This window comes from Rhineura floridana, chromosome 10 (assembly GCF_030035675.1).
Source record: "Rhineura floridana isolate rRhiFlo1 chromosome 10, rRhiFlo1.hap2, whole genome shotgun sequence".
Classification (NCBI taxonomy): domain Eukaryota; kingdom Metazoa; phylum Chordata; class Lepidosauria; order Squamata; family Rhineuridae; genus Rhineura; species Rhineura floridana.
Genome location: NC_084489.1, coordinates 63,358,651 through 63,382,328, shown reverse-complemented (window position 1 = coordinate 63,382,328; position 23,678 = coordinate 63,358,651). Strand labels below are relative to the sequence as shown.

The window sequence follows — 23,678 nt, the reverse complement described above, 5'->3', positions numbered from 1 at the left end:
GGCCCAAGAACCCTGTTTTTCCCCTATGCCAACCCTAAACCAAAGCCTATATTGTTTGTATGAATGTATGAAATCTCCCAGGAGATTCAACTCTTACTTTATTTCAATGACGTGTTATGGAAAAACAAATCGCATTTTGATATTATAGCTAGAGATCAAACCCTATATGGTTTGCCTAAAATCCCCCAGGAGACTCAACTCTTACTTTTTTCATGTAGAATGGAAAAACAAATAGGATTTTGTTATTGCAGTTAGAGGTGAAAAAGTCAGCAGCTACCATCAGAAGATAGGGTAAAATGATTTCATTCACACACGCACGCACACCCCTACTGCAACAAAATGTTCATTTGGCTAGCCTTTCTGTTACTTCTGCTTCCAAAGGGTGGCATTTCAAGATGACTATTGTGCTCCTGAGACTTAATTTAAGCTGTCAGGTTTCCTAAGAGAGCTCATTTTTTTTACTATCTTATTACTCATAATGACGTAGGCATCGGGCACATGATTTTTAATTTTTTTAGCCCTTTGATAGTGCATTGCTACATCATATATTTTGTTCAACTTGAGAATCAACCATAGCAGATAATGTTAATACCCTCATATTACATGCAGAAGGAAGCATGACTGTTTTGCTTTTTAATATACAGAATTTCACTGTCCAAATTAAGAAAGAACAGAGGGTACTGTGCTGTTCCATTTATTTATTGTCACAACACCTGTATTTTCCACCTATATTCTTGTTCTCACAAATAATTTAGGCTCAAACTTTCATGAGTCATGACTGCAATATTACACTTGCTACGTATAGCTCCTCATCTGGGATGCTTCACTAGTAACCTGAGGCAAAAAGTCATGCATAGTTCAGAAAGGTGAAATGAGACAATTAACACCCTTTTAAAACAGTGGCTTGGATTTGTCCTTTGAAGACGGGACAGTGGACTGGAGATGGGATGTCAAATGACGATATTGTTGGGCGGAGTCCAGTTGGTGTCCTGATGGAAGGGCTTTTGATCCAGCAAACGCCTCAAACAACAGAAAAGGAAGTGGCAATTTTTGCTGGTTTCCTCTTGCCCCTGCAGCTCCTCCTCCCACTGCACATCACCTATCCTGTTCTACAGCAGGGGTTCCCAAAAGCTGGTCCGTGGACCATCACTGATCCACAACTTCATTCAGGTATGTCCGCATTAAATATTCATATTGAATTTTAATCATATTTTTATTGCTTCTCTTATATCTTGTATTCTGTTTATTGTATTCTATGGAATGCAAATTGCAATACAATAAAATAGAATATAAGAAATAAAAGATGCAATCAAAATACAACCAAAATCATACAGCATTTAGCACGGCAGATTACAATTGCTGCAACAGGCAGAAAAATATTAAGTTCTCCGTCAAGACCATCAGCAAGTGGTTTATTGGGGGGGGGAGTTTGGGGACCACAAAAGTCCTGAGCCCAAAATCCCCATCCATGCTATTTACATTCCATCCAGTTGCTCATTGTGTGAATGGCGTCTTGTCTAGCTTGGCACTTGGGTGAAGAATTGTGCATGGTTTGAAGAAATAATCCTGCCCTGTCCCTGTTGCCCATCAATTTACGCGCATGAGCCAAACATCAAATGTTTTGCAAGACATCATTTGTCTCTGTTTAATCTTTCCATATGATTTGGTAAATCTTTAACATATCTTTAAAGTAATCCTTCTAAATTCAAAAAGTCTTAAACTATACCATTCTCCTATGTTAAGTACACATTCCCTTTTTTTTCATTTTAGTTGCCCCTCTCTGTGCATTCTCCTGAGCTGTAAGACATAAAACCTTCCAGTCACCATGACCTACTTATTCTCACTTTGCTCTTTCTGAAAATTGTGTAAATAGAAACCTAGCCCCTTGGCACCCTCGATCTGGCTGTTCCAAGGCACTCCCAAATGTGAACAGTAGATCAGCTACACCACTATTCATTAAGCATACTAAAGGTCAAATTCTTGCTGTTTTCCAGTTCTTATTTCATACCATTATTCCTATTTTCCCGAGTCCTTCCATTTAATTACAGAAGGCTGGTACGTGCCATGCTTCAGCAAGATCAGGTTTCTGTTCAACAGTTAAAAACAGCCTTCCCCAACCTGCTGGCCTCCATATGCTTTTGACTACAATTCCCATCATCCCTGGCTATTGGCCATGCTGCCTAGGGCTGATGGGAGTTGTAGTCCAAAACTTGTGGAGGGCACCCCCAGGTAGTTGGTTCAAGGCTACTCCCAGATGAAGGGTCTGTTCCTAAGGTAACAATGCAACTTTCCTGTTAACTATAATTTGCAGTGACATCCCAGTTCTTACAAACTGGAAAGGGGAAGAGGTTCTCTTGCAGGGCCGGCACCGGCCTGCCCCGGGCCTCCGCACCTGCCAGCATGCTCCACCCACCTTTCCTTTGAAGTGAATGTTGGCTGCGCTGTGCTACACATGCACACACCTTCCATCAACCAAAAAGATGGCAGGGGCATGAGCCCCTTAGGGAAGCCTCAGCCACCATCTTGGCTGATGGCAGGCATGCACCCACAGCGCAACCAGCATTTACTTCAAAGGAAAGGTAGGTGGGGCCTGCGGGCCAGGCCTGCACAGTAGTAGAGGGGGTGCCTTGGAGCTCCCTCTCTGTGATCCATGGCAGGGCCGGGAGCCAAAGCTGCCACGGATTGTGGAAGGGAGCGCTACCCACCCACCCTAACAATGGGCCCTTCAGGGGCCCTTGTCAGGGCCTGACCTGGCTGCCCTCTGGTGCCGGCCCTGCTCTCTTGATTCTGAGGAGTGCCCTGCTGGGATGGGGAATAGCATTTTTACTGACAGAGGATACACTTGGATGCTAAAAACTTTGAGCTCACAACCTTGAAAGAAAAGAAAGGAAAAAGGTGTGTGGGGGGGATGTTCTGGACTCAACCTTGCCAGTGAAGCAAGTGTTTTTAAATTGTGGCTCCTCTCATCATTCACCCATATGCTGTAAGTGGGGCTTTGCCCAGATCTCCTCCTTCTCTGGCAGGGATAGGGAATCTGTGGCCCAGACAGCAAGGCCAAGGCTCAGGGTGATGGGAGTTTTGTAGTCCAACAACATCTGGAGGGCCACAAGTTCCCCAATTTGGCCATAGGGTATGAGGGGCACAATCTGGATTGGCACCCTAGAATGGGAAGGATAAATTGGACTTTAATCCGTTGTCTTCATTGCAGTGCGATCAAGATTCCCCTTCTCCATCACCACTATTTGCATTGGAAAGAAAGCCCCCATTTGGTCAATGGAAGCTTTCCTTCCAGTCCATCAATCCTTTGCCCCCGTTATGGCTCTGATGGAAACTGCCCTCCCCTTCTATTTGGGCTGGAAGGAAACCTCTCATTTGTGGCAATGAAAGCATTCCTTTCAAAGCAAAAAGCAGGCATGGGTCTACTGATTTGGACCAGAACCTCAGGGGCAAAAAATTAAAGCCCTTCTCAAATCCTACCCACCACAAAGCAGGGTCCTGATCTAGGTCAGGCCCCCAGGGCCTGCTATTTACTTTAAAAAAAGAAAACACCTTAATGCAGTTGCGAATTGCATGGGTGGTGCTATGTCTAGTTTGGTTATAAGAGAAGCTAAACTGATCCATAATTCCCAATTCCATCCCTCAGTACAAGCTGACCAGGCCCCAGTTTTGCTGTGTTTCATACAGTTCCCATTTCACTAATGGTGTTTTAGTCTGTTTTACAACATCCACTTGGTCAAACCATTCTGGTATGCAAAAGCATATCTTAAAAAAAGGAACTGCAGCCTAGCTTGGCCCAGAGAAACAAATAAAGCGGAGCTCCAGTTTTAAGAGTGAAATGCTCCGTTAAGTGCAGATGTTCTTATGCATCATTCATGATCTTTCCTGCTTTCTTACATCCTGTCATGCTTTCCATCATGCTCCCGAGATCTAAAAACAATTCAAGCAGTAGAGTCGCACTGGAATTTACTCTGCATGCAAAACAATTAAGAACCACAGCAGAGTCACTCTTCAAACATTCTGGAACAGAATGCCAGACCCAAATCTAAATGTCAACTTAGGGGGCAATATTTAATTTACACTTTTAAAATTTGCCACTTTTTGTCTTTTCCCCGGCAGAGGTTTCCCCTCACAGAGGTCAACTTTAGGAAAAGGAGAAGTTCAACATGGAACACTTTTTTTGTAGCACAGGAAAGCGTGCCTTGGAAGCATTTGTTTAAACAAGAGGTCCCTCTTTCGGTCTGCAAGTGCCCCCCAAGTGATCGTTTGCATGAAGTATGACATGTGTGCATTGAAGTTCCACACAGAGGCACCATTTCCTCTACCCAGCACCTCCATGTGACCCCAGCAGATTACAAGCCCACTGATGGTCCTGCAAATTCCCAGGGGAACATGGAAAGGCTTGTCTGCATAGCTATCAATATTCTTTGCAGGGATGAGGAACGTGGAGCCCTCCAGATATAGTTGAATTCCAATGACCTCCAGCCACAGCCAGCATGGCCAGAGGTCAGGGATGATGGGAGCTGTAGTCCAACAATATCTGGAGGGCCACAGGTTCTCTGCCCCTGCTATAATGTTACACAACCCCCACTTTCCTGGGCAGTGAAGAAACCCATAGGCAACATTAGGAGCACATTCAGTTTTCTTAGGGAGAGAGAGCACTACAGATATACAGAGTCATCTTTGCATGTTTCGTTTTCCTTACCTTTGCATCCCACCCTTCTCCTTCAGGGTTCCACCTTACTCCTTTTCACCTCAGTCAACCCCTGTGAGGCTGGTGAGTCTGAGAAATAGTGACTGGCCCAAAATCAGGCAAGAGCTTGATGGTTGAGGGGGATTTGAATCCAGGTGTATCAACAGTTCTAATCCAACACTCTTACCCAGGGATGGGGAACGCATACAGCCCTGTCTCTTTATCTGGCCCTTAAAAACTCCCCCCAGGCCACACACCCTCTCTCCACTCCATACTCCTCACCGGCCCTTCTTCATACTCTGAGTGTTCACACCTGGACGGAATGTCTGCTTGAAGTCTGATAGTGCCTGCCTGCCTGCCTGCCTGCCCGCCCGCCCGCCCGCAACATCTCACCTAAAGATTATTTATCTATTAACTCTTGTTATGGTTTAAGTATACTTTAAAATGCAAAGCTCTGGATGAGTTGTAAGAAAACATTTAAAAAAAAACAAACTTTGTGAGAAAATTAGATTTTTGAGGGCGAGTGGAGAGGAATTAAAGCTGCCTGGCCTGGAATCTGACATTTTGCTGTTCCTGCTTCAGGAGAATGCAAGATGTTTTCTTATTTCATATACGCTCCCCCAGGTTAAAAAGAAAATCCTTCAAGAGAAGGATCAGCTATCTAGCAAAGACATAGTTCTTTGTGATAGCCTGTGAGTGCTCAATTCTGAATTCCTAAGCTATGAAGGCTCCAAAAGGATCTTTCCAAATAAAATGGCAGAGAAGATTCAGTGTAAATAAGTGCAAAGTCACACACTGCAACCAAACAATGAAAACCTAATTAAACACAGCCAATAAAGAGAGTCTAAACTGACTGTGACTACCTAGGGAAAATTCTTAGGGTCATGGTGGAAAGCATCCTGAAAATGTCAACTCAGTGTGGTACAGCAGTGAAAAAGAACATCTCAACATTATGGGTTTCAGCCAACTAAGTTCGATCCAGAGTAGACCCCACTGAAATTAAGGAACTCAAGATTGTTAGTTTTAATGGGTCTGCTCTGAGTAGAACTAGGTTTGGGTACAACCCTGAATATAAGCCATGTATCATATTGCCACTGTGTTGTTGCAAACTCTCCACTTCCAAGAGTTGAGATTGTCCATAGGCAATGGCAACATATGGGAGAACTATTAGGGAAGACTTCTAAAACCCACAACCTCCAACTACCTGACTACTCTCCATTTTAGACAAATTGTGCTTCCTGTAACCTTCTAAAAACCATAGCTATGGGGATCATCATAAAATGTATAGGGTCTAGAGGGCCCTTGACCCCACTAATTTGAACCCTGGGCAATGTCATCTAGATTTTGATTTCCTTGAGGTGGAAATCATTGGAGACATATGGCATTTTTGCAATATTTGCTTTATTTCCAGATATGCAAGTTGAGGAGACAGGCATACCATGTCTCAAGTGGTCATGCCCAGGATGACAGCATTGTCAGCTTACCTTTTTAAAAAACTGTAAGGGTTGATTTGTTTGTGCTATAATTAATTGTGTTTCTCATGTTCTCTATCACTCAGGCTGTATGCAGAAGGTAATTATAGCTATTTATAGCATTCAGATCTTTTGCAAGTAACAGGCTTTTGCTTGTTTGATTTAAAAAAAACAAAAGAGGAGGAAGGATCTAGGAAGTCTTTGAAAGATACTAATCCTCACATGAATCCTAACTTCTCTATATAAAGCTAGCCAAAAGCAAGCATTTAAAACAAATTGTTGCTAAATGACTGATCAAGGTCAAAGAACTGACTTGGGTCATTCTACTGAGTCTAGCCATTGGTCCATCTAGCTCAGTGTTGTCTACACTGACAGGCAGAGGCTCTCCGGGGTTTCAGGTAGGCTCTACCCCAGCTCTGTCTGGACACACCAAGGATTGAATCTGGGACCTTCTGCATGCAAAGCAGATGCTCTGCCACTGAGCTAAGGCCTGCCCTTCCCCTAAGGAATTGTCTGGCTGTTCTTTTTCATTCTACTATGCTAAGGACACTTCCCTCCTGTCTTTCTTTTTCAAAGCCGGAATACCCCTAGTGGAGGGTGATGCAGCAGGGCAAATGGGGTGCTGTCCCACTAACTGTGGTCTGTCCTCAACCAGCCCTCACTTCCTTGCCTTCTTACTTACAAGAAGTCCAGAGGATGGCCCTGGCTGTCAGCTTCTTCCTCCTTAGCCTCAGGGACTCCCTTGTAGAACTCAGCAGAGAGGAGGGCGGGGACAAAACTAGAATTAGTTGGCTCTGCCTCTGATTGGCTCTGGCTCCACCTACTGTTGGCCTCCCTGCCTTCTGCCCTACCAGTCCTAATGGGCACCAGCCAGTACTGAATACTCCACATTCTTACTTAGAAGGCAAGTATTGTTGAACACAAAGTCTTTTACTTACTTACTTACTTACTTACTTACTTACTTACTACTTACTTACTACTTACTTCGTACTTACTTCGTACTTACTTCGTACTTACTTCGTACTTACTGCACTTTTATACCGCCCCATAACCGAAGCTCTCTGGGCGGTTTACAGCAATCAAAAACATTAAAACAGATATACAATTTAAAACACATATTTTAAAAACAATTTAAAACATAATTTTAAAATTTAAAACAATATAAAAACAATTTAAAACACATGCTAAAATGCCTGGGAGAAGAGGAAAGTCTTGACCTGGCGCCGAAAAGATAACAGTATTGGTGCCAGGCATACCTCATCAAGAAGATCATTCCATAATTTGGGGGCCACCACTGAGAAAGCTCTCTCCCTTGTTGCCACCCTCCGAGCTTCCCTTGGAGTAGGCACCCGGAGGAGGGCCTTTGATCTTGAACGTAGGGTATAACATTTATACACGTCTACTGCGTTGAAGGTCCAGCTTAGACATGTGGTTAGAATCCTAAGGCTGGAATCCTATACATCACTGGTAGTCCACCAGGTACTCTCCAGTTGTTGCTGAACTACAACTCCCAGCAGCCCAAGCTAGGTAGCAAATGGCCAGGGAAGAATGGAGTTGTAGTCCAAAAACATCTGGAGACACCATGTTGGCTACCCCTGCTAGAGACACTTCCTTGGAAGAAATTCCCATTGAATTCAGTGGGGCTTGCTTCTGATCAGACATGCATAGGATTGTGCTGTAAATGCACATAAAACATGTTTTTACCCCACGCATACATAAAGCAGGGGTGGAGGCCTACTCTTTTACACAGAGGGGAAGGAAGCAATATCCCATCTTCCTCCTTCCCACCCTTTACCTTCCCTTATTTATTTATTTACAAGATTTATATATCACCCTTCAGTCAAGCTTCCAGGGCAGTTTACAACAAAAAAAAATACAAAACAACGTCCGACACTTTTAAAGCAGTTCTTCCATCCCACCTCCAATACTGGTGAAAGAAGTGAGCAGGGGGCAGTTTCATAAAAACTGGCCCTCCATCCAAGTCCACAATTTTGAAAAACTTCTGAGACTCATCCCTAACACGATAGTCCTAATACAATGTCCCCAATGTTCAACTGATGCCTAATACAATGTTGTCTTTTTGAGACTGGTTCAGTTTGCTCATAATGCTATGCCAAATTATGGTTTAGTCCAGACTTTCCCAACCCTTTGAGTCCCTAGATGTTGCTGGACTACAATTCCCATCATTCCTGACGATTGGCCATGCTGTCTAGGGCTGATGGGAGTTGTAGTGCAACAACATCTATGGGGTCCAGCGGTTGAGAAAGGCTGATTTAGTGTGAACCGGCAGGCATGCTGGTACATACTGAGAAAATTGTGACCGACCGCTTCACTCTTCTCCTGCTCCTGCTGCTGCCATGCTACCAGGAGATAAGCCATGGTTCGGCTTAGCATTATATGTGAATCCGAGTTTGTGGTTTCTCTCCTCCAAACAAAACACAAGTAGTAAGCCAAGAGCAAACCTTGATTACAGCTCATGGTTTGTTTGAAGCAACACAAACCACAAGCCTGGGTTCACATGTAATGCAAACCATGACTTAGCTCCTGGTATCACAGCAGTAGGAGCAGGAGAAGAGTGAAGCAGCTACAATTTCCTCAGTGTGTTCCAGCCCACTTGCCTATTCATGCTAAGCCATAGTTGAGCTTAGCATTACACTCACTTGGGGATGTTGGGAAATTCTGATGGAAATGGAAATGGAAGCGGAAATTGCCGATGTTCACTTATTTGTCTCATGTCCGGAACGGAAATCCATCCAGCGAATACAATCAGTATTTGCTGCTATTGTTGCTTTCAGTCCGCAAATGCTACATAATTGATTACAGTACATTTCCCCCCATTTGCATTGTGTCTCCTTTGCAGTGAAATGAATGGGATGGAACAACGTAACGCCAATGTAAGTTGCATAGTTTTGCCACAACGGACGGAGAGATGAATACTGTCATTTTTGGCAGAAGACAAACAAGAGGAACAGAAACCATGCTGCATATTAGGAATATAGGGCAGAATGGGAAACAATGTATTTTTACGTCCCTATGTGCAAACCAGGCCATTCTCTCATTGATTGTTTTATTTATACAAGTATTTATATACTGCCCTCTTACAAAACATCAGGGCAGTGTAGAGCAATATAATGATTTCTTTGTGTATTTCCTTGCATGATTAGCAGAGAAGTAAAGGGCTGAAAATCTGGCTGTTCATGAACCTTGTGTCTGCATCCGCATGAGTATGCGTGCACATATGTTTGTGCATGTGCATTTAAAAGTGATTACTAGACCTGTCCCCAAAATGGAAAGCTTCGCCCATTTATTACAGGAGCCTTCTGTGCCTGGGTTGAGGGCTAGCAGTTACCAGCCACAAACGTATGTTGTCACAGTGTTCACTGCCACTGAATCCTTGTATAATCCATGATGTGTGGAAATCTCCTTCCCATTTAGAAAGCATGAAAATGAGGACAAGACATTCTGTGTACAAATCAAAGCATAACATGGCAGAATGCATCATTCATTGAGAATGAGAGATTTTTCCTTACCTCAGAGCTATTTAAATGGCATGTGTGAGTTCCTGAAAACCATCCCTCATTTGAACACTGGTCAATGTCCACTTTCTGTAAGTTTATGTCCACTTTCACAACACCCCTGGGACAAGAAGGGAAAAAAAACATTAAAATACATAGAGCCAACATACCACCTACCTTTCACTATCACTAAGAAAAAACAAAGTGCTGAGTCTTAATTGCATTTATGAGACGTTGCAATTAGAGAAACCAAGCACCTCATTAAGTTGTTCTGGCTAAGAGTGCCAAAAATATCCTGGTAATTAGCACCAAGAGCAGAAAAGATACATTTTTACTGGTCTGTTATACATTAGTGGATGGCTGCAAATAAGTTTCCTGCAGTTGTTCCTTTCAAAAGCTTGTGTACACCCACCCATCCCACAGATGTTGGCCCAGTCCAAAAAGATAGCCTCCAGCCTACTCAATCTCTCTCCATTATTCTCTGAAATCAACATCGCAATGAGCTTCCAATGGATTCTTAAGACTTTTCTGAATCATCATGAGATCATGAGTTGCTTGACATGAGAAGTTAAGCTGGAGGAGAGCTATTTGTTTTGTCATTGCCAGGAGCTGTCAATGTCACAGAAGGCAGATTTCACAATAACTGTACTATGAGTTGTCTCCAACTAAGTTCTACCCTGAGTAGACCCACTGAAATTAATAGACCTAAGTTAGTCATGGCCATTAATTTCAACAGGTCTATCTACTCTGAGTATGACTAACATTGGATACAATCCTATATTATTCAATGAGATGTATGAATCATTTATGGTGTTAACTCTCTTTGCAGAATGTTCTTGATTGAATCAGAGGGGGTAGAGTCACTTAACCAATTACAGGTACAGAGTCTAAGAGACCTGTTTGACCTGCTTTTCAATAAACAAGTTGCTGTGGGGGCCAGGAGTGCTTTTTTATCTGCTACATTTATTGTGCAGACTCATCTCTTCTTGAATACAGAGGATCATTCAGTGCTGATTCATGTTTTCATAATTCCCTGCTTCACATTGGGCTGCCCTTGAAGACAACTCAGACAACTTCAGCCAGTGCAAAACACTATTGGACATCTTCTTATGGATGCCAAGAGATGTGAGCCTACACCATCGGCTATGGACAGATGGTAGTAGATAGGGGAGGGATCATAGCTCAGGGGGAAGGCTACAATCCCTCCCCTATAGGTATAGTGGGTGATCACTGGATCAGGTCAGTGGCCCATCTAGTCCCGCATCCTGTTCTCACAGTGGCCAACCAGATGCCCATGAGAAGTTCACAAGCAGGACCTGAGTGCAAGAGCACCCCTCTTGCAGCTTCTGGCAACTGGTTAGAAGCATACTGCCTCTGACTATGGTGGCCAAACACAGTCATCATGGCTAGCAGCCATTGATAGCCCTGTCCTCCATGAATTTGTCTAATCTTCTTGCAAAGCCATCCAAATTGGTGGCAATCACTGCTTCTTGTGGGAGCAAATTCCACAGTTTAACTATGTGCTGCATAAAGAAGTACTTTCTTTTTGTCGATCTTAAATCTTCCAACAAAGATTCAATCCTGGTCATCGCCAGTTAAAACAAATCAGGTGGCAGGCAATGGGAAAAAACTCTGCCTGAGATCCTGGAGAGTTGCTGCCAGTCAGAACAGACAATACTGGGCTAGACGAACAAACCATCTTGATCTGGTCTTGATCTTCTCATTGTACTATCTGCTAAAATGCTTTCACACTCAATTCAGGATGCCTTTCGTAGCTTGGGCCCTTGACACCCGAGAGATCACCTCACACTGTATCGACCCCGATGCCAACTGGTCCATTTATTCAGGCTCTGCTTCATGTGAGATGAGAACAGTGGCAGATAGAAGCAGGACCTTTATGCCACTTGATCCAAGGTTGTGGAATGATCTCCCCTCAAGAGGTGCATAGCTCCTCCCCCTTCCTGATGGCTTCCAGAAGGGACTGCAAGGCGAATCTTTTCCACTGCATCTTTTAGCCTTCTTGGATTGCTGTTTGATCTTCTGTGCATGTGCAGTTTCTATGTACCTTAGTCCATCTTTTGTAAGCCACTTCGAGCCTTAGAAAATGTTTTAAATAAAATAAAAGCCAAGCTCACACACCAAGGCTCAAAGTGGCTTACAAAAGATGGACTAAGGTACACAGAAACTGCACATGCACAGAAGATCAAACAGTAATAAAACACTAAAAACACCTAAAAAACATCTTACAAACACAACATCTTTAAAGTGTTTTTTTAAATCTTTAAAAACATCTTGAAAACAATTCCAACACAATTCCAACACAGATGCAAACTGGGATAAGGTCTCTACTTAAAAGGCTTGTTGAAAGAGGAAGGCCTTCAATACCTGTCTAAAAGACAGCAGAGATGCCACCTGTCTAATATTTAAGGGGAGGGAATACCAAAGGATAGGTGCCACAACATGAAAGGTCCACTTCCTATGTTATGTGGAATTGACGTCCTGATAAAATGGTATTTACAGGAGGCCCTCACCTGCAGAGCACAGCAATTAACTGGGTGTATAAGGAGTAAGATGATCTTTCAGATATTCTGGTCCCAAGCTGTATAGGGGTTTAAACACCAAAACCAACACTTTGAACTTTCAGCAGCAGGGTAACATGTTCATGATATGCTACCCCAGCGAGCAGTCACACCACTGCATTTTGCATCAGCCACAGCTTCCAGACCAACCTCAAGGGCAGCCTCACATAGAGCACATTACGGCAATCCAACCTAGAGGTTACGAGTGCATGGCCAGCAGTGGCTAGCCAAAGCTGCTAAAAGGCACTTCTAGTCACTGAGTTCACCTGGGTCTCTAGAAACAAAGATGGATCCAGGAGCACACACACACACCCAGCCTATGAACCTACTCTTTCAGATGGAGTACAACCCCATCCACAGCAGACAATTGACCAATTATCCTGAACCACCAGGAATTATCGGGAACCACCTACCCACAGCACCTCCATTTGCTAGGATTCAGAGTCAGCTTCCTGGCCCTCATCCAGCCCACCATCAAGTCCAGGCATTGGTCAAGTGCTTGCACAACTTCTCCAAATTCAGATGTTACTGACAAATAGAGCTGGGTATCATCAGCGTACCGCTGACACCTCGCCCCAGATCTCTTAATGATGGCTCCCAATGGCTTCATATAGATGATAAACAAAATTGGAGACAAGATGGTACCATGCGGCACCCCACAACACAATGAGCAGGGGGCCAAAACAGAATTACCTAATACTATTCTCTGAAACTGAACTTGGAGATAGGACTGGAACCACTGTAAAACAGTGCCTCCAATACTCATCTCACCAAGTTGACTCAAAAGGATACCATGGTTAATAGTATTAAAAGCTGCTGAGAGATCAAGTAAGAATAACAGGGTCACACTCCCCCTGTCCTCCCAATAAAGTCATCTGTCAGGGTGAACCAACCCAGTCCTGAACCCAGACTGGAATGGGTCAATATAATCTGTTTCATCCAAAAGTACTTGCAATTGTTGTGCCACAACCCTCCCACTCACCTTCCCTAAGAAGGGGGTATTTGCAACCGGGGGAGTAGTTGTCACAAACCAATGGGTGAGTAGTTGGATCACCATCTCTTTCCGGTTGACTGGGACCACTCTCTCCAGCAAAGACACCCTGGATTCACTCGGTCATGCCCCTTCAGCAGGCTTTAATAAGCCAAGAAGGACAAGGGATATGAAAGGCAAGGGTATGAGAGTCTATACTAGGTTTTCCCTGCTTGAGTGAAAAGTCATTTTACATGGATTCTCTCTTGTACTATACCCATTTCAGCCAAACTTCAGCATGACCTTTTTTTAGACTTGAGACCTCCATCTGTCTTCCCTCTCTCCCCATTCTAACGGCATATACCAACAGTAACAGCTGGTCAAAACAGATTGCTAAATGCTCTCATGTTGCAGATTCCCAGGAGGCACTTGCGCTTGGAGATCTAGAAATCCTCAGGCCCACCTGGCATTCTCCCGCACACTGCATAACATCTGCAATGGAAGAATTACTGACTCTAGTATGTCATCTATCTTACATTTGCCTGCGTAACACAGTACTGGAAGGTCTCTCCTTTAACTTTTTTATTGTTATTGTCAAGGAAAAACCCTGGTAAGTATGTATTAAGACAGCACAATCTCATGAACAAACAAAGCATCAAGGAGAATCAGTAGGTAACATGACTCCTCTCTTGGGTGTTGTTATGATCTCCCAGATCACCAAAGTCGCTCTTTTAGTGATACAGTGCCTGCTCATCAGTTTCAGTCATCAAGGGCTGGAAGGCAGACATTCTGGAGGTCTGCTCCATTCCACATTAAGTCATTTTTTCCCTACTGCAGACTCATCGAGGTCCAGGCCTGATGTATATTGAAGGCCTACCTGTCTGAGCTGGTTTTGGGGCTCCAAGTTAAGCTGGAAAGGGTGAGAAATTTCATTAAGTCCCTTATTTTATTGTATTGATTTCCAATTTTGTTACTTGTCTCCAATATTTTGGGATGCTGTAGGCTAGGGGTAGCCAAAGATGGTCCCCTCTAGATATTGTGGACTACAATGCCCATTATCCCTGGCCATTGGCTGTGCTCACTAAGGCTGATGCGAGTTGTAGTCCAGCAACATGTGGAATGGTCCAGGTTCAGTCCCCAGCATTTCCAGGTAAGGGTGGGAATGTCCCCTGTCTGAAACTCTGGAGAGCTGCTGCCAGTCACTGTAGACAATACTGAGCTAGATGGACCAATGTTCTAACTCAGTATAAGGCAGATTCCTGTGTTACAAAACATATGCAGGACATCACGTTTGCTACCTCCACTATAGGCTATGCATCTAAAGAGTATCAACAAGACTTTGTTCCCTACACTTTATGAACCAAATATGGACAGGATTACAAGCAGACAACAGATAAGGATTGTCCCAACTGACCGAGGAGGGCACACTGGACTACTCCTATACCTTGTAACAATGGCACGATTTGAAGAAACTGAAGCTTTTCATGGCACAGAAACATTTGCTAATAGCTGCAGTTCAAGCTGCTATTAAAGGCACAGGATCAGGAGCCAAGAAAATGCTGGCAAATCTGAGGAACAGGCACACCAAATAGAAGGGTTTATAGACAGGCTTAGTTCCAGGTGACTCATGGAAGTGGGCTAAGCCAGGTGCTACCACTAAACTACACGTTAGAGTTAGAGGGGCTTTGTAAGAGATTGAGTCCCAGCCCTCTGCTCAATGCAAGAGATCCATCACTGGAGCATCCCCAGCAGATGGTTGAAGACCTCCAGCAAAGGAGGGCCCTGCACGCCTCTAGATATGGCACCATGGTGCCATATAGATGCCGTTGGACTAAAACTCCTGTCATCACTGACCATTGGCCATCTTGTCTAGGGCTGATGGGAACTATAGACCAACAACATCTGAAGGTGCACCATGTTGGCTATCCCCACCCTACAGAACTGTTTGCATCCTCCAACGGGTCTTACCGTCAAGGTATTTCTCCTATCTGGCTGTAAATTAAGCCCATTCAATCTAGAACTGCCCTCTGGAACAGCAAAGGAAAAGTGTATGCCTTCCCAGGTATTTGAAGACTGTGATCATGTGAGCTTCATGGCTGTGCGGGGATTCAAATCCTGGTCTCCCAGGTCATAGTCCAACACCTTAACCACTACACCACACCGGCTCTGGGGTTTATAAAAAAGAAATAGATGAGAAAAGATAAAAAGAAATAGAAAATGAAGATAAGTACTGGTTCCTTTAAATCTTCATAACCTTACACTACTTCTCAGTGCCTTTTTGGTAAAAAAAAAAAAAAATGAGGTGCCAGCACTCACATATTGATAAATGTACTGTGGGTGCCAACACAAAATGGCTGGCATAAGCAGCAAACAAAGAGGTGCAGGTGCTCCCTATTGGTGAGTACAGTTTTTTTAAAGAAAGCCCTGCTAATAGAATATTATCGGACCAATTACTTGACTAGTTTGGGGGTGGACAGTGTGCTGGCTGCTAGTGCAGTAGGAAAAAAAGCTTAGAATAAACTCTGCTGTCTTTCGGTTCTCACATTGTTTCGGAAAGTGCAAATTTGATAGATTCAGCTTGAAATGTGAATTGAATCAAATTCCTCGCCCATCCCTAATCCCTACTACAGCTTACCCCAATGAGGCACCTTCCAGATGTCATACAGCTACAACTCCCATCATCCCTTGATCACTGGCCGTGCCAGCGAGGGACCTCTCCAAACATCCTTTTTATTATTTATTCATTATCATTTCTGCTCATGATGGTATCAAGATGGATATACACAATCCTGCTTTCAACAGCTTGCTCCTGCAAAGGTCTAGGGGTGAACATACTGCTTCATTTCCAGCCAGTGCATGTCCTGTAGCTTCCTGCAAAAAAGCATGTAGCTTTTCATATCACAAATGTTTTGGTTTATTTTTTCTGTCCCACTTTTGTTGTGCTATAGCGCAGAGTGTCCCTCCAGACAGCAATAATGCAGTAACATTAAGAAAGCATTGCAGAGCACTTAATACAGCAGAATGATGTGTGGATGGTCCAGAATAAATTCATTGCTAGTGCACTATTATCACGTCAATGATAACACCAGTCTGGAGAGGTCCACTGTCACCCTAACACCACAAATCCACTTTAAAAAAAGAAACTGAGTTTTTGCAGTTTAGAAAGTGATGGGGGAAAGCATTGAAAACTTTGGGATAATTGAAATTAGTAACTGGAAGACATGTAAACACCCTGCAAGCAAATCACCCTGCAAGCAAATCACCCTGCAAGCAAATCACCCTGCAACACAAACAAAAACCCATCAGTCTGAAGGGGTTCTAGGATTGACTGGAATAGTAGTCCAAACATTTGGAAGACATCAGAATGGGGAAGTCTGCTTCAGCAGGTGCTTTGAAGTTATCAGGTTACACAAAGGATTCTGGACAAAGCAGCACTAGCTGATCACCATTGCTACCCAGATCTGCCTCATGCTTTGAGCAAATCACACAGGTCCCTAGTTAGGCAGAGAGCAGATGTAAATGAATACATGAGTCTTTTTATTAACAAAGCTAGAGGTGGTGTGTTAGGCAAAATAGTCAGTTAAAGCCAAATTATACAATATTACCTAGTGGCTGGAGGGCATGACACCCTCAAAATGCAAAATTCCCCCTCAGGTGGTAGAAAATCCTCTTTCTCTGGCTGCAGATTCCATCTAGAATGGCTAGATGCAGCTAGACTCACAACAGCAGTAATTGGCTGCTTGGCAATACAGTAAGGTTGCTCTGCAGAGCTAGGAAGACTGTGTTACCTCCAATTACTGCCATTGTGTACAGCCACCATGCTGATCTTGTACACAGTTGAGCTGTGCATAGATATGTCACAGGCTGCAGCTCTTGCATTTCATTTGGCCTCACTATTCACAATGTTTCTTTCTTTATCAGTGCATCTGGATGCCTACACATCTGCCAATTTAGCCTAACACTTTGTACATTCAGTTTTAATCCATCAAAGCTCCTGCCACAATAAATCTGTTGGTTTTTAAAGAAGCTCACTGGGTGACCTTGAGCCAGTCACACACTCTGTCTGCCGAAGCTACCTTGCAGGGTTGTGTTGTAGATAAAATGAGAAGGGAGAGAACCATCTTGACTGTCTGGGAAGAAAGGTGGGATATAAGTCAATCTATTAAACATTAAGAAAGAAAGAAAGAAAGAAAGAAAGAAAGAAAGAAAGAAAGAAAGAAAGAAAGAAAGAAAGAAAGAAAGAAAGAAAGAAAGAAAGAAAGAAAGAAAGAAAGAAAGAAAGAAAGATGCACGTGTGAACCAGCTCTGCATCAATGCCACTGCAGAAATTTGAATTCTAATCTGTGTTTTCCCATGCAGCACCTGAAGATACGGCGGGACTACACTAGGCCAATTTTGCTTCCAGAGCTTTTTCCCATGAATGGTTTCCCAAGTGGTGCAGCCTCCAGTTAGCACCTTGGACAGCTCCTGGAAAGTTCAGGCTAAAATCCAGAGCAGATTCTACTGCCCTGCTGTCATGGCGCCACCAGTCGTCAGTGCTATGAACTGAACCACATCTGTACTGAGGGCAGCTACATGGATCATACAATCTCCCCTCCCTATAGTTTATCTTTCACAAATGCAAGCAATTGAGCAAATGGAATTACACCATTTTTTCCAGCATGCATTTTGAAGAGGACGGTAACCTTCACTAAAAATAAATGCAAATGGAAAACTGGGCATATTTATTTATTTATTTATTTGTTTCATTTATAGACCGCCCATAGCGAGTGGCTCTCTGGGCGGTGTACAAAAAGGTTAAAATACAAAATATCAACAATAAAATCAGACAACAATAAACACAAGCAGCAACTAAAGAAAAAAATAAAAAATAAAAAATTTAAATTATAACATAAACGCTCATAAACATATGAATTAGGATCCACTTGCAGAGGGAATTCCTGTGGGCCATTTAGAGCAGTTTGCAGTAGTCAGATCTGAAATCTATCTTGTCAATGATATTATGGCAGTTTCTAATGCGCCTTCAGATACATGCCACGGATCACGGCATATCTGGGGAGTTCCCAGCACTTTAATCAAAAGAGCTCGTTAAATAGTCTTTTCTCACTTTAATTACTGCTTGGCTGAATTCTGCCAGCAAAGGAAACATAGCTCAGGATGCAGGATTCTATATGCCAAAATGTGATGTTAGAAAGAAGGGAAGGCTGAACAGAGTGATTCCACCACCAACGGCAACATCAAGAAAACCCCTGAATCACTGTAGGAACACAAGAAGCTATCTTATACCGAGTCAGACCATTGGTCCATCTACCTCAGGGGTCAGGAATCTGTAACCTTCCAGATGCTGCTGAACTGCAACTTCCAACAAGCATGGCCAATGACCCAGGATGATAGGAGCTGTAGTTCAGCCATATCTGGGGGGGGGAGGTTCCCCACACTTGATCTAGCTCATTATTGCCTTCACTGACTAGCAGTGGCTCTCCACGATATCAGACCAGGGTCTCTCCCAGCCCTGCCTGGTGATGCTGAGGTTGAATAATCTGAGCTAATACCAATTTGCCTGGTGACACCTAAGAGTAGGTGGCAGCAAGCACTTGGATCCAAGGAGGGGAATCTAGAGCTGGGCTGTCCCTGCCAAGGAGGCCTAATCCTCATTCACTGTCTGCTTTCTTTCACCTCAACAAGACAATCTCAAAGAGCTTTCCACAGAAGCAGGCCATCCTTGGGAATACCCTGGTCCCAGACATGTAAATGGCAGGGTCTGGAAGCCCTTCTTTTAATATCCCACATTGCCCCTGAGGAAGCGTCGCTCCTGAGCATTGTGGGAAAAGATGGTGGCAGCTCCCAGAGTCAGCTGCCCACCACTCACCAGAACACTAGCTACTGTTACCCACAACCAGGTAAGCCCAACAGCAGAAACATTGGAAATAGAGGGAAATACACACCTCTTTCCCATTCAGAAGTGGTGAGCAATCCTATACTCTTACCTAGGATTATGTCCCATTCAGCATTTAAAGCACATGAATTCTCAAAGAATCCTGGGAGGTGCAGTGTGTTAAGGGTGCTGGGAATTGTAGCTCTGATGGGGTACATTATAGTTCCCAGGATTCTTTGAGAGAAGCCATGTGCTTTAAATGTATGGTGTGTATGAAGTCTTAATGCGCCTTGCTTCTGAACAGACGTGCATAGGATTGTTCTAATAATTTCTAGAGATCCCGGGTGAGGGTGTGTGTGGAGTTGAACCCACAAAAACTGGCACTGCTACCAACTCACATTAACAAATGTTGAAAACAGGGCATCTTCAAAAAGCAAAAATAAATAAATCAGTCTAGGGACAAAGGGAGATGGTGATTTACCAAATATTGGTTCTATAAAATAGGAATATTTGAAGTGCATGAAATACAGCCTATAAAACCCCTTTGCTAAATGGGATGTCTTTTTTTTAAAGTGCCTGTGCAGCACATTTTGCTTTGAGTGTTGCAGCCCCAAGATAAGCTGGAAAGGATATCAAATTTTGGAGGCTTGTTTGGTGAGAAAATGTACTGAAAGGTTATTTCTCTCTTCCAAGCGGGAAAATGGAAAGGAGCAAGGAAACCAGAACATGAATATGTCCCTAACAGATGGCTCAAAACAGGCATTTTGCTGGGGGAAGACTCAATGCAGCATTTTAAGGAGAGAAAGATGAATATTTCATCCTTTTTCTCTTAAGGGACTTAACAAGAGGAGTTTGGAACTTTAAAAGCCTCATTATCATTCAATGACACAGAGAAAGGGAAATTAAAAAGCCTATTTTGAGAGGCATATGTGGTGATTAATCGTAATGATATAATGACACAGGTATAATTTTTTTTCACTTTTTTTATCATTTCTGATTGTGAATGGATTCCTCCCTCCCTTTAAATGAAAATTTTGTTTCAGTCGTATGATTTAATAACCAACATGTGGAAAAGATGCTTAGAACAGGGATTTTGCTGTTTTATATTGTTTTGATTCATTTATTGTACATTTATTCTTTTGTACTGGGAAGTATTATTTTTATTTATTAATTCTTTGTTATAGTTGGGAGATGCTTTGAGTTAAGCTTGGTTTTTGGAAAAGCAGTATACAAGTATTACATCAAATTAAAAAATCAGATCAAGGATGGCCAAATATCACTCTCTGGGCTGTTCTGTCCCTTCAGTCACTACACTGGTGGCCAGACAGGTGGTTCAGTTCTCTGATAAAGTGTGCAAGCATTGCCTAGACTAGAGATATGAATGCCACAGGTACGGGGAGATAATATTAGGACATGGATGGGAGGATTCACACTGGTCATTGGCGCTTCTAGAATGTACATGCAGCAGCAATGCAATAAGACTTATAAACACACAAACTTCTTGTTTTTCCATAAACAAATGTTCACTTTTTTAAAAACCATGCCTTCTGTAAAATGTGATAGAGCTACTGAAGTCAGATGAGTAAGTCTGAGACTTGACCTACCCCAAGGACAGCCAGTTGAGCATCCCAAAAACATGAAACTAGCATAACTTAGAGCAGGGGTGAAAACATTCTTCAACCCAAGGGCCACATTCCCTTCTGGACAAATCTCCAGAGGCCACATGCCACAAGTGGGTGGAGCCAAATGCAAAAGTGGGTGGAGCAATGAATGTAAATTTTACCTTTGTGCGGTAAGCTAGTTTCTATACACACAACCCCACTCTATATCTTCTATCCAGGCAAACAAGAGGAGTTAGAATTCAAGGACACATTTCAGCCAGGCAAAAACTCTCAAGCAGGGTGTGAAACAGGGTCAATGAGGGGTGGGGCCTGGGGAGAGGGAGTATGGCCTAGGGATCTCCCTGAGGGACAGAAAGAGAAGCTTGGAGACCTTCAGTCAGCCCTCAGGCCTGATGTTCCTCATCCTTGACTTAGGACCTCATATGCATCATTAGCCTGGCCCCAACCATTGACCAGAAATGGAGCAGCTATTAGGGTTTGCTTCCACTCCGCCTGTCAGAAAGAAAACTCTGCTCTCACAATGAGTTGCCCTGAGATTGCACATTCTATCCTCATTGATCAGCCACAGGACAAAGATCTATTGGGTTGCCTGTGGCCGAGGGGAGAAGGGGGCTCTCGTTTTGTGTTATTGCAAGCTGTTGTGTGCCCCCTTGAGGATCATTTGATCGAAAAGCAGAATCCCCATCCCAGAAAAATAAATATTTCTGTACACAAAAATAATCTGTTGCCCTTCCACTGCCCAGGACTGGCCCAGGGCAACATGAAAAAACAGAAGTCAAACAAGTGACGTGGGTCACATCCACACCATACATTTAAAGCAGTCTTATACCACTTTAAGAATTATGGATCCTGGGAAATGTGGTTTGTTAAGGGTGCAGGAAACTGTAGCTCTGTCAAGGGTTAACTACGGCTCCCAAGATTCTCTGACGAAAGCTATACCTGTTATAGTGGCATAAAAAGGACTTTAAATCCATGGTGTGCAATGGAAACTGGTGGCTCCGATGTCTGTGGGGCATTGAATCAGCTGCGGGTTTTGGGCCGAATGTTCGAGGAGTTGTCCATTGTCCTTTCATCACCTTGAATGTTCAGACTAAAACCTAGAGCAGATTCACTGCCCTACTGACATCGAAGCAACCAGTCTCCACTGATAGTGTGGATGTGACCATGGTTACTTCACCCAAGTTGCTATTCATACATTACCAGAACTCGCAAGTCTCCTAACCTTCAAGGGAAACACTGATACCAAATGCACCTATAGATGTACACACTGAACGTGCGCAGCTGATTAGCTCTGTGTAACAGGGACAGCACCAGCCCCAGGCATTGCTGGGCAGCTGCCAGAGCCCTAGCAGAGCCCACTGTTGATGCTGCCTTGGGCCCCCTAAAAAACACCTGTGCAGCCCTCCAAGGCGTAGCAGATAGCTGAATTTAGCCACCATTTAAAATCCCAGAATGACCTAAGAGAAACTTAAATGGCAGCTAAACACAGCTGACCAGCACTACCTGAAGCCCTGCTTTGAACTGCTGCCACCACCACAGACTGCCATCAAGTAACCCTGCCCACCAGAGGCCATTTTGAGCAGCACCACCTCAAACCTGCTGCATAGGAAAGGCATCATCTGTCTGAAACAGCTCATAGGTTTGCTGCTGTGCTGTTTGTGCCCGAGAAAAATCATATAACCTTGTTTTCCACTATTCTGCCCAACATTTCCACTTGTGTGTTAAGATGTCACACAGAGCTTCCCCATCGTTCCGTCAACTTGCACAGCATTTGACCTCGGTAGTGAAAAGAAAGTGTATGCACACACTGCTATACTCACATTTTAGACGCAATGTTTTATCACAGTAGACAAGCCCTCACACTAATTAGCTTTGCTCACTGGGCAAATAATGTCTAAGTATTTCTCTATGCAAACTGGCAGATATGAACCAGTAACCAAGTGATATACTACCTGGAAACCTCCCACACTGTACTCCAGACACTTGGTGTTAAAGGCAAAACAAGCAACAACTAAGCAACTTTTTTTAAAAAATTGTCTAGCTCACTACAAGGCCCAGATTCATAGAATGTAGGAGTGGAAAACCTTTGGCCCTCCAGATGTTGCTGAACTACAACTCTCATCAGCCCTAGCAAGCATGGCCAATGGCTAGGGATGATAGGAGTTGTCATTCAGCAATATCTGGAGGGCCAAAGGTTCCCCACACCTGGTCTACACTGACTGGCAGCAGATCTCCAGGGTTTCAGACAGGGTTCTCTCTCAGCTCCACCTGGAGATGTCGGGGATTGAACCTGGGACCTTAGAACATGCAGAATATGCAGTCTACAACATGGTATAAAAATAGTCAGCACAAATGTGGTCTGATTAGATGAATGTACAAAGAGCCCTCCTAGATCAGATCAAAGGCCTACCTAGTCCAGCCTCTTGCTTTTCACAATGACCAATTAACTGCTTATAGGAAATCCACAAGCAGGACATGAGGGCAATAGTTCTCTCCTGGTGTTCACCAGCAACTAGTATTCCAGGGCATTCTATCTCTGATCCTGCAGGTAGCATACAGATGTCATGACAATTATCCATTGATACCTTTGCCCTCCATGAGTTTGTCTAATGCATATTATTATTATTATTATTATTATTATTATTATTATATTGAATGTATATCCCACCCCTTCCCAAAGGAGTCCAGGACAGCAAAAAATAAAGTAGTAAAAGCAATTCAATTTCAATTTTATTTAAAATAAAACATTAAAAAACAATTAAGAACATTTAAAACAAGAGCAGATCTGCTGAACAATACAAAACATCTTTATTATTATATTATTAAAATGATTATTAAATTTATTACCCACTCTTCACCCAAAAGTCCCGGGACAGGTTACAATAATTTTTTACAGACATCTAAGTTGGTGGCCATCAACACATCTTGTGGTTGTGAACTGTGCTTTGGCTGGTA

At 43.3% G+C, this 23,678-nt stretch overlaps 1 protein-coding gene across 1 annotated transcript in view; it reads right to left on the bottom strand.

The window, feature by feature from the left end:
• The window catches only part of GPR158 (G protein-coupled receptor 158), a 166,467-nt gene that overhangs the window by 137,202 nt on the left and 5,587 nt on the right, over positions 1-23,678 (bottom strand). Inside the window, exon 2 of the mRNA XM_061586390.1 lies at positions 9,693-9,798. Coding sequence (XP_061442374.1) covers positions 9,693-9,798 — 106 coding nt within the window. The remainder of the gene's footprint in view (positions 1-9,692; positions 9,799-23,678) is intronic.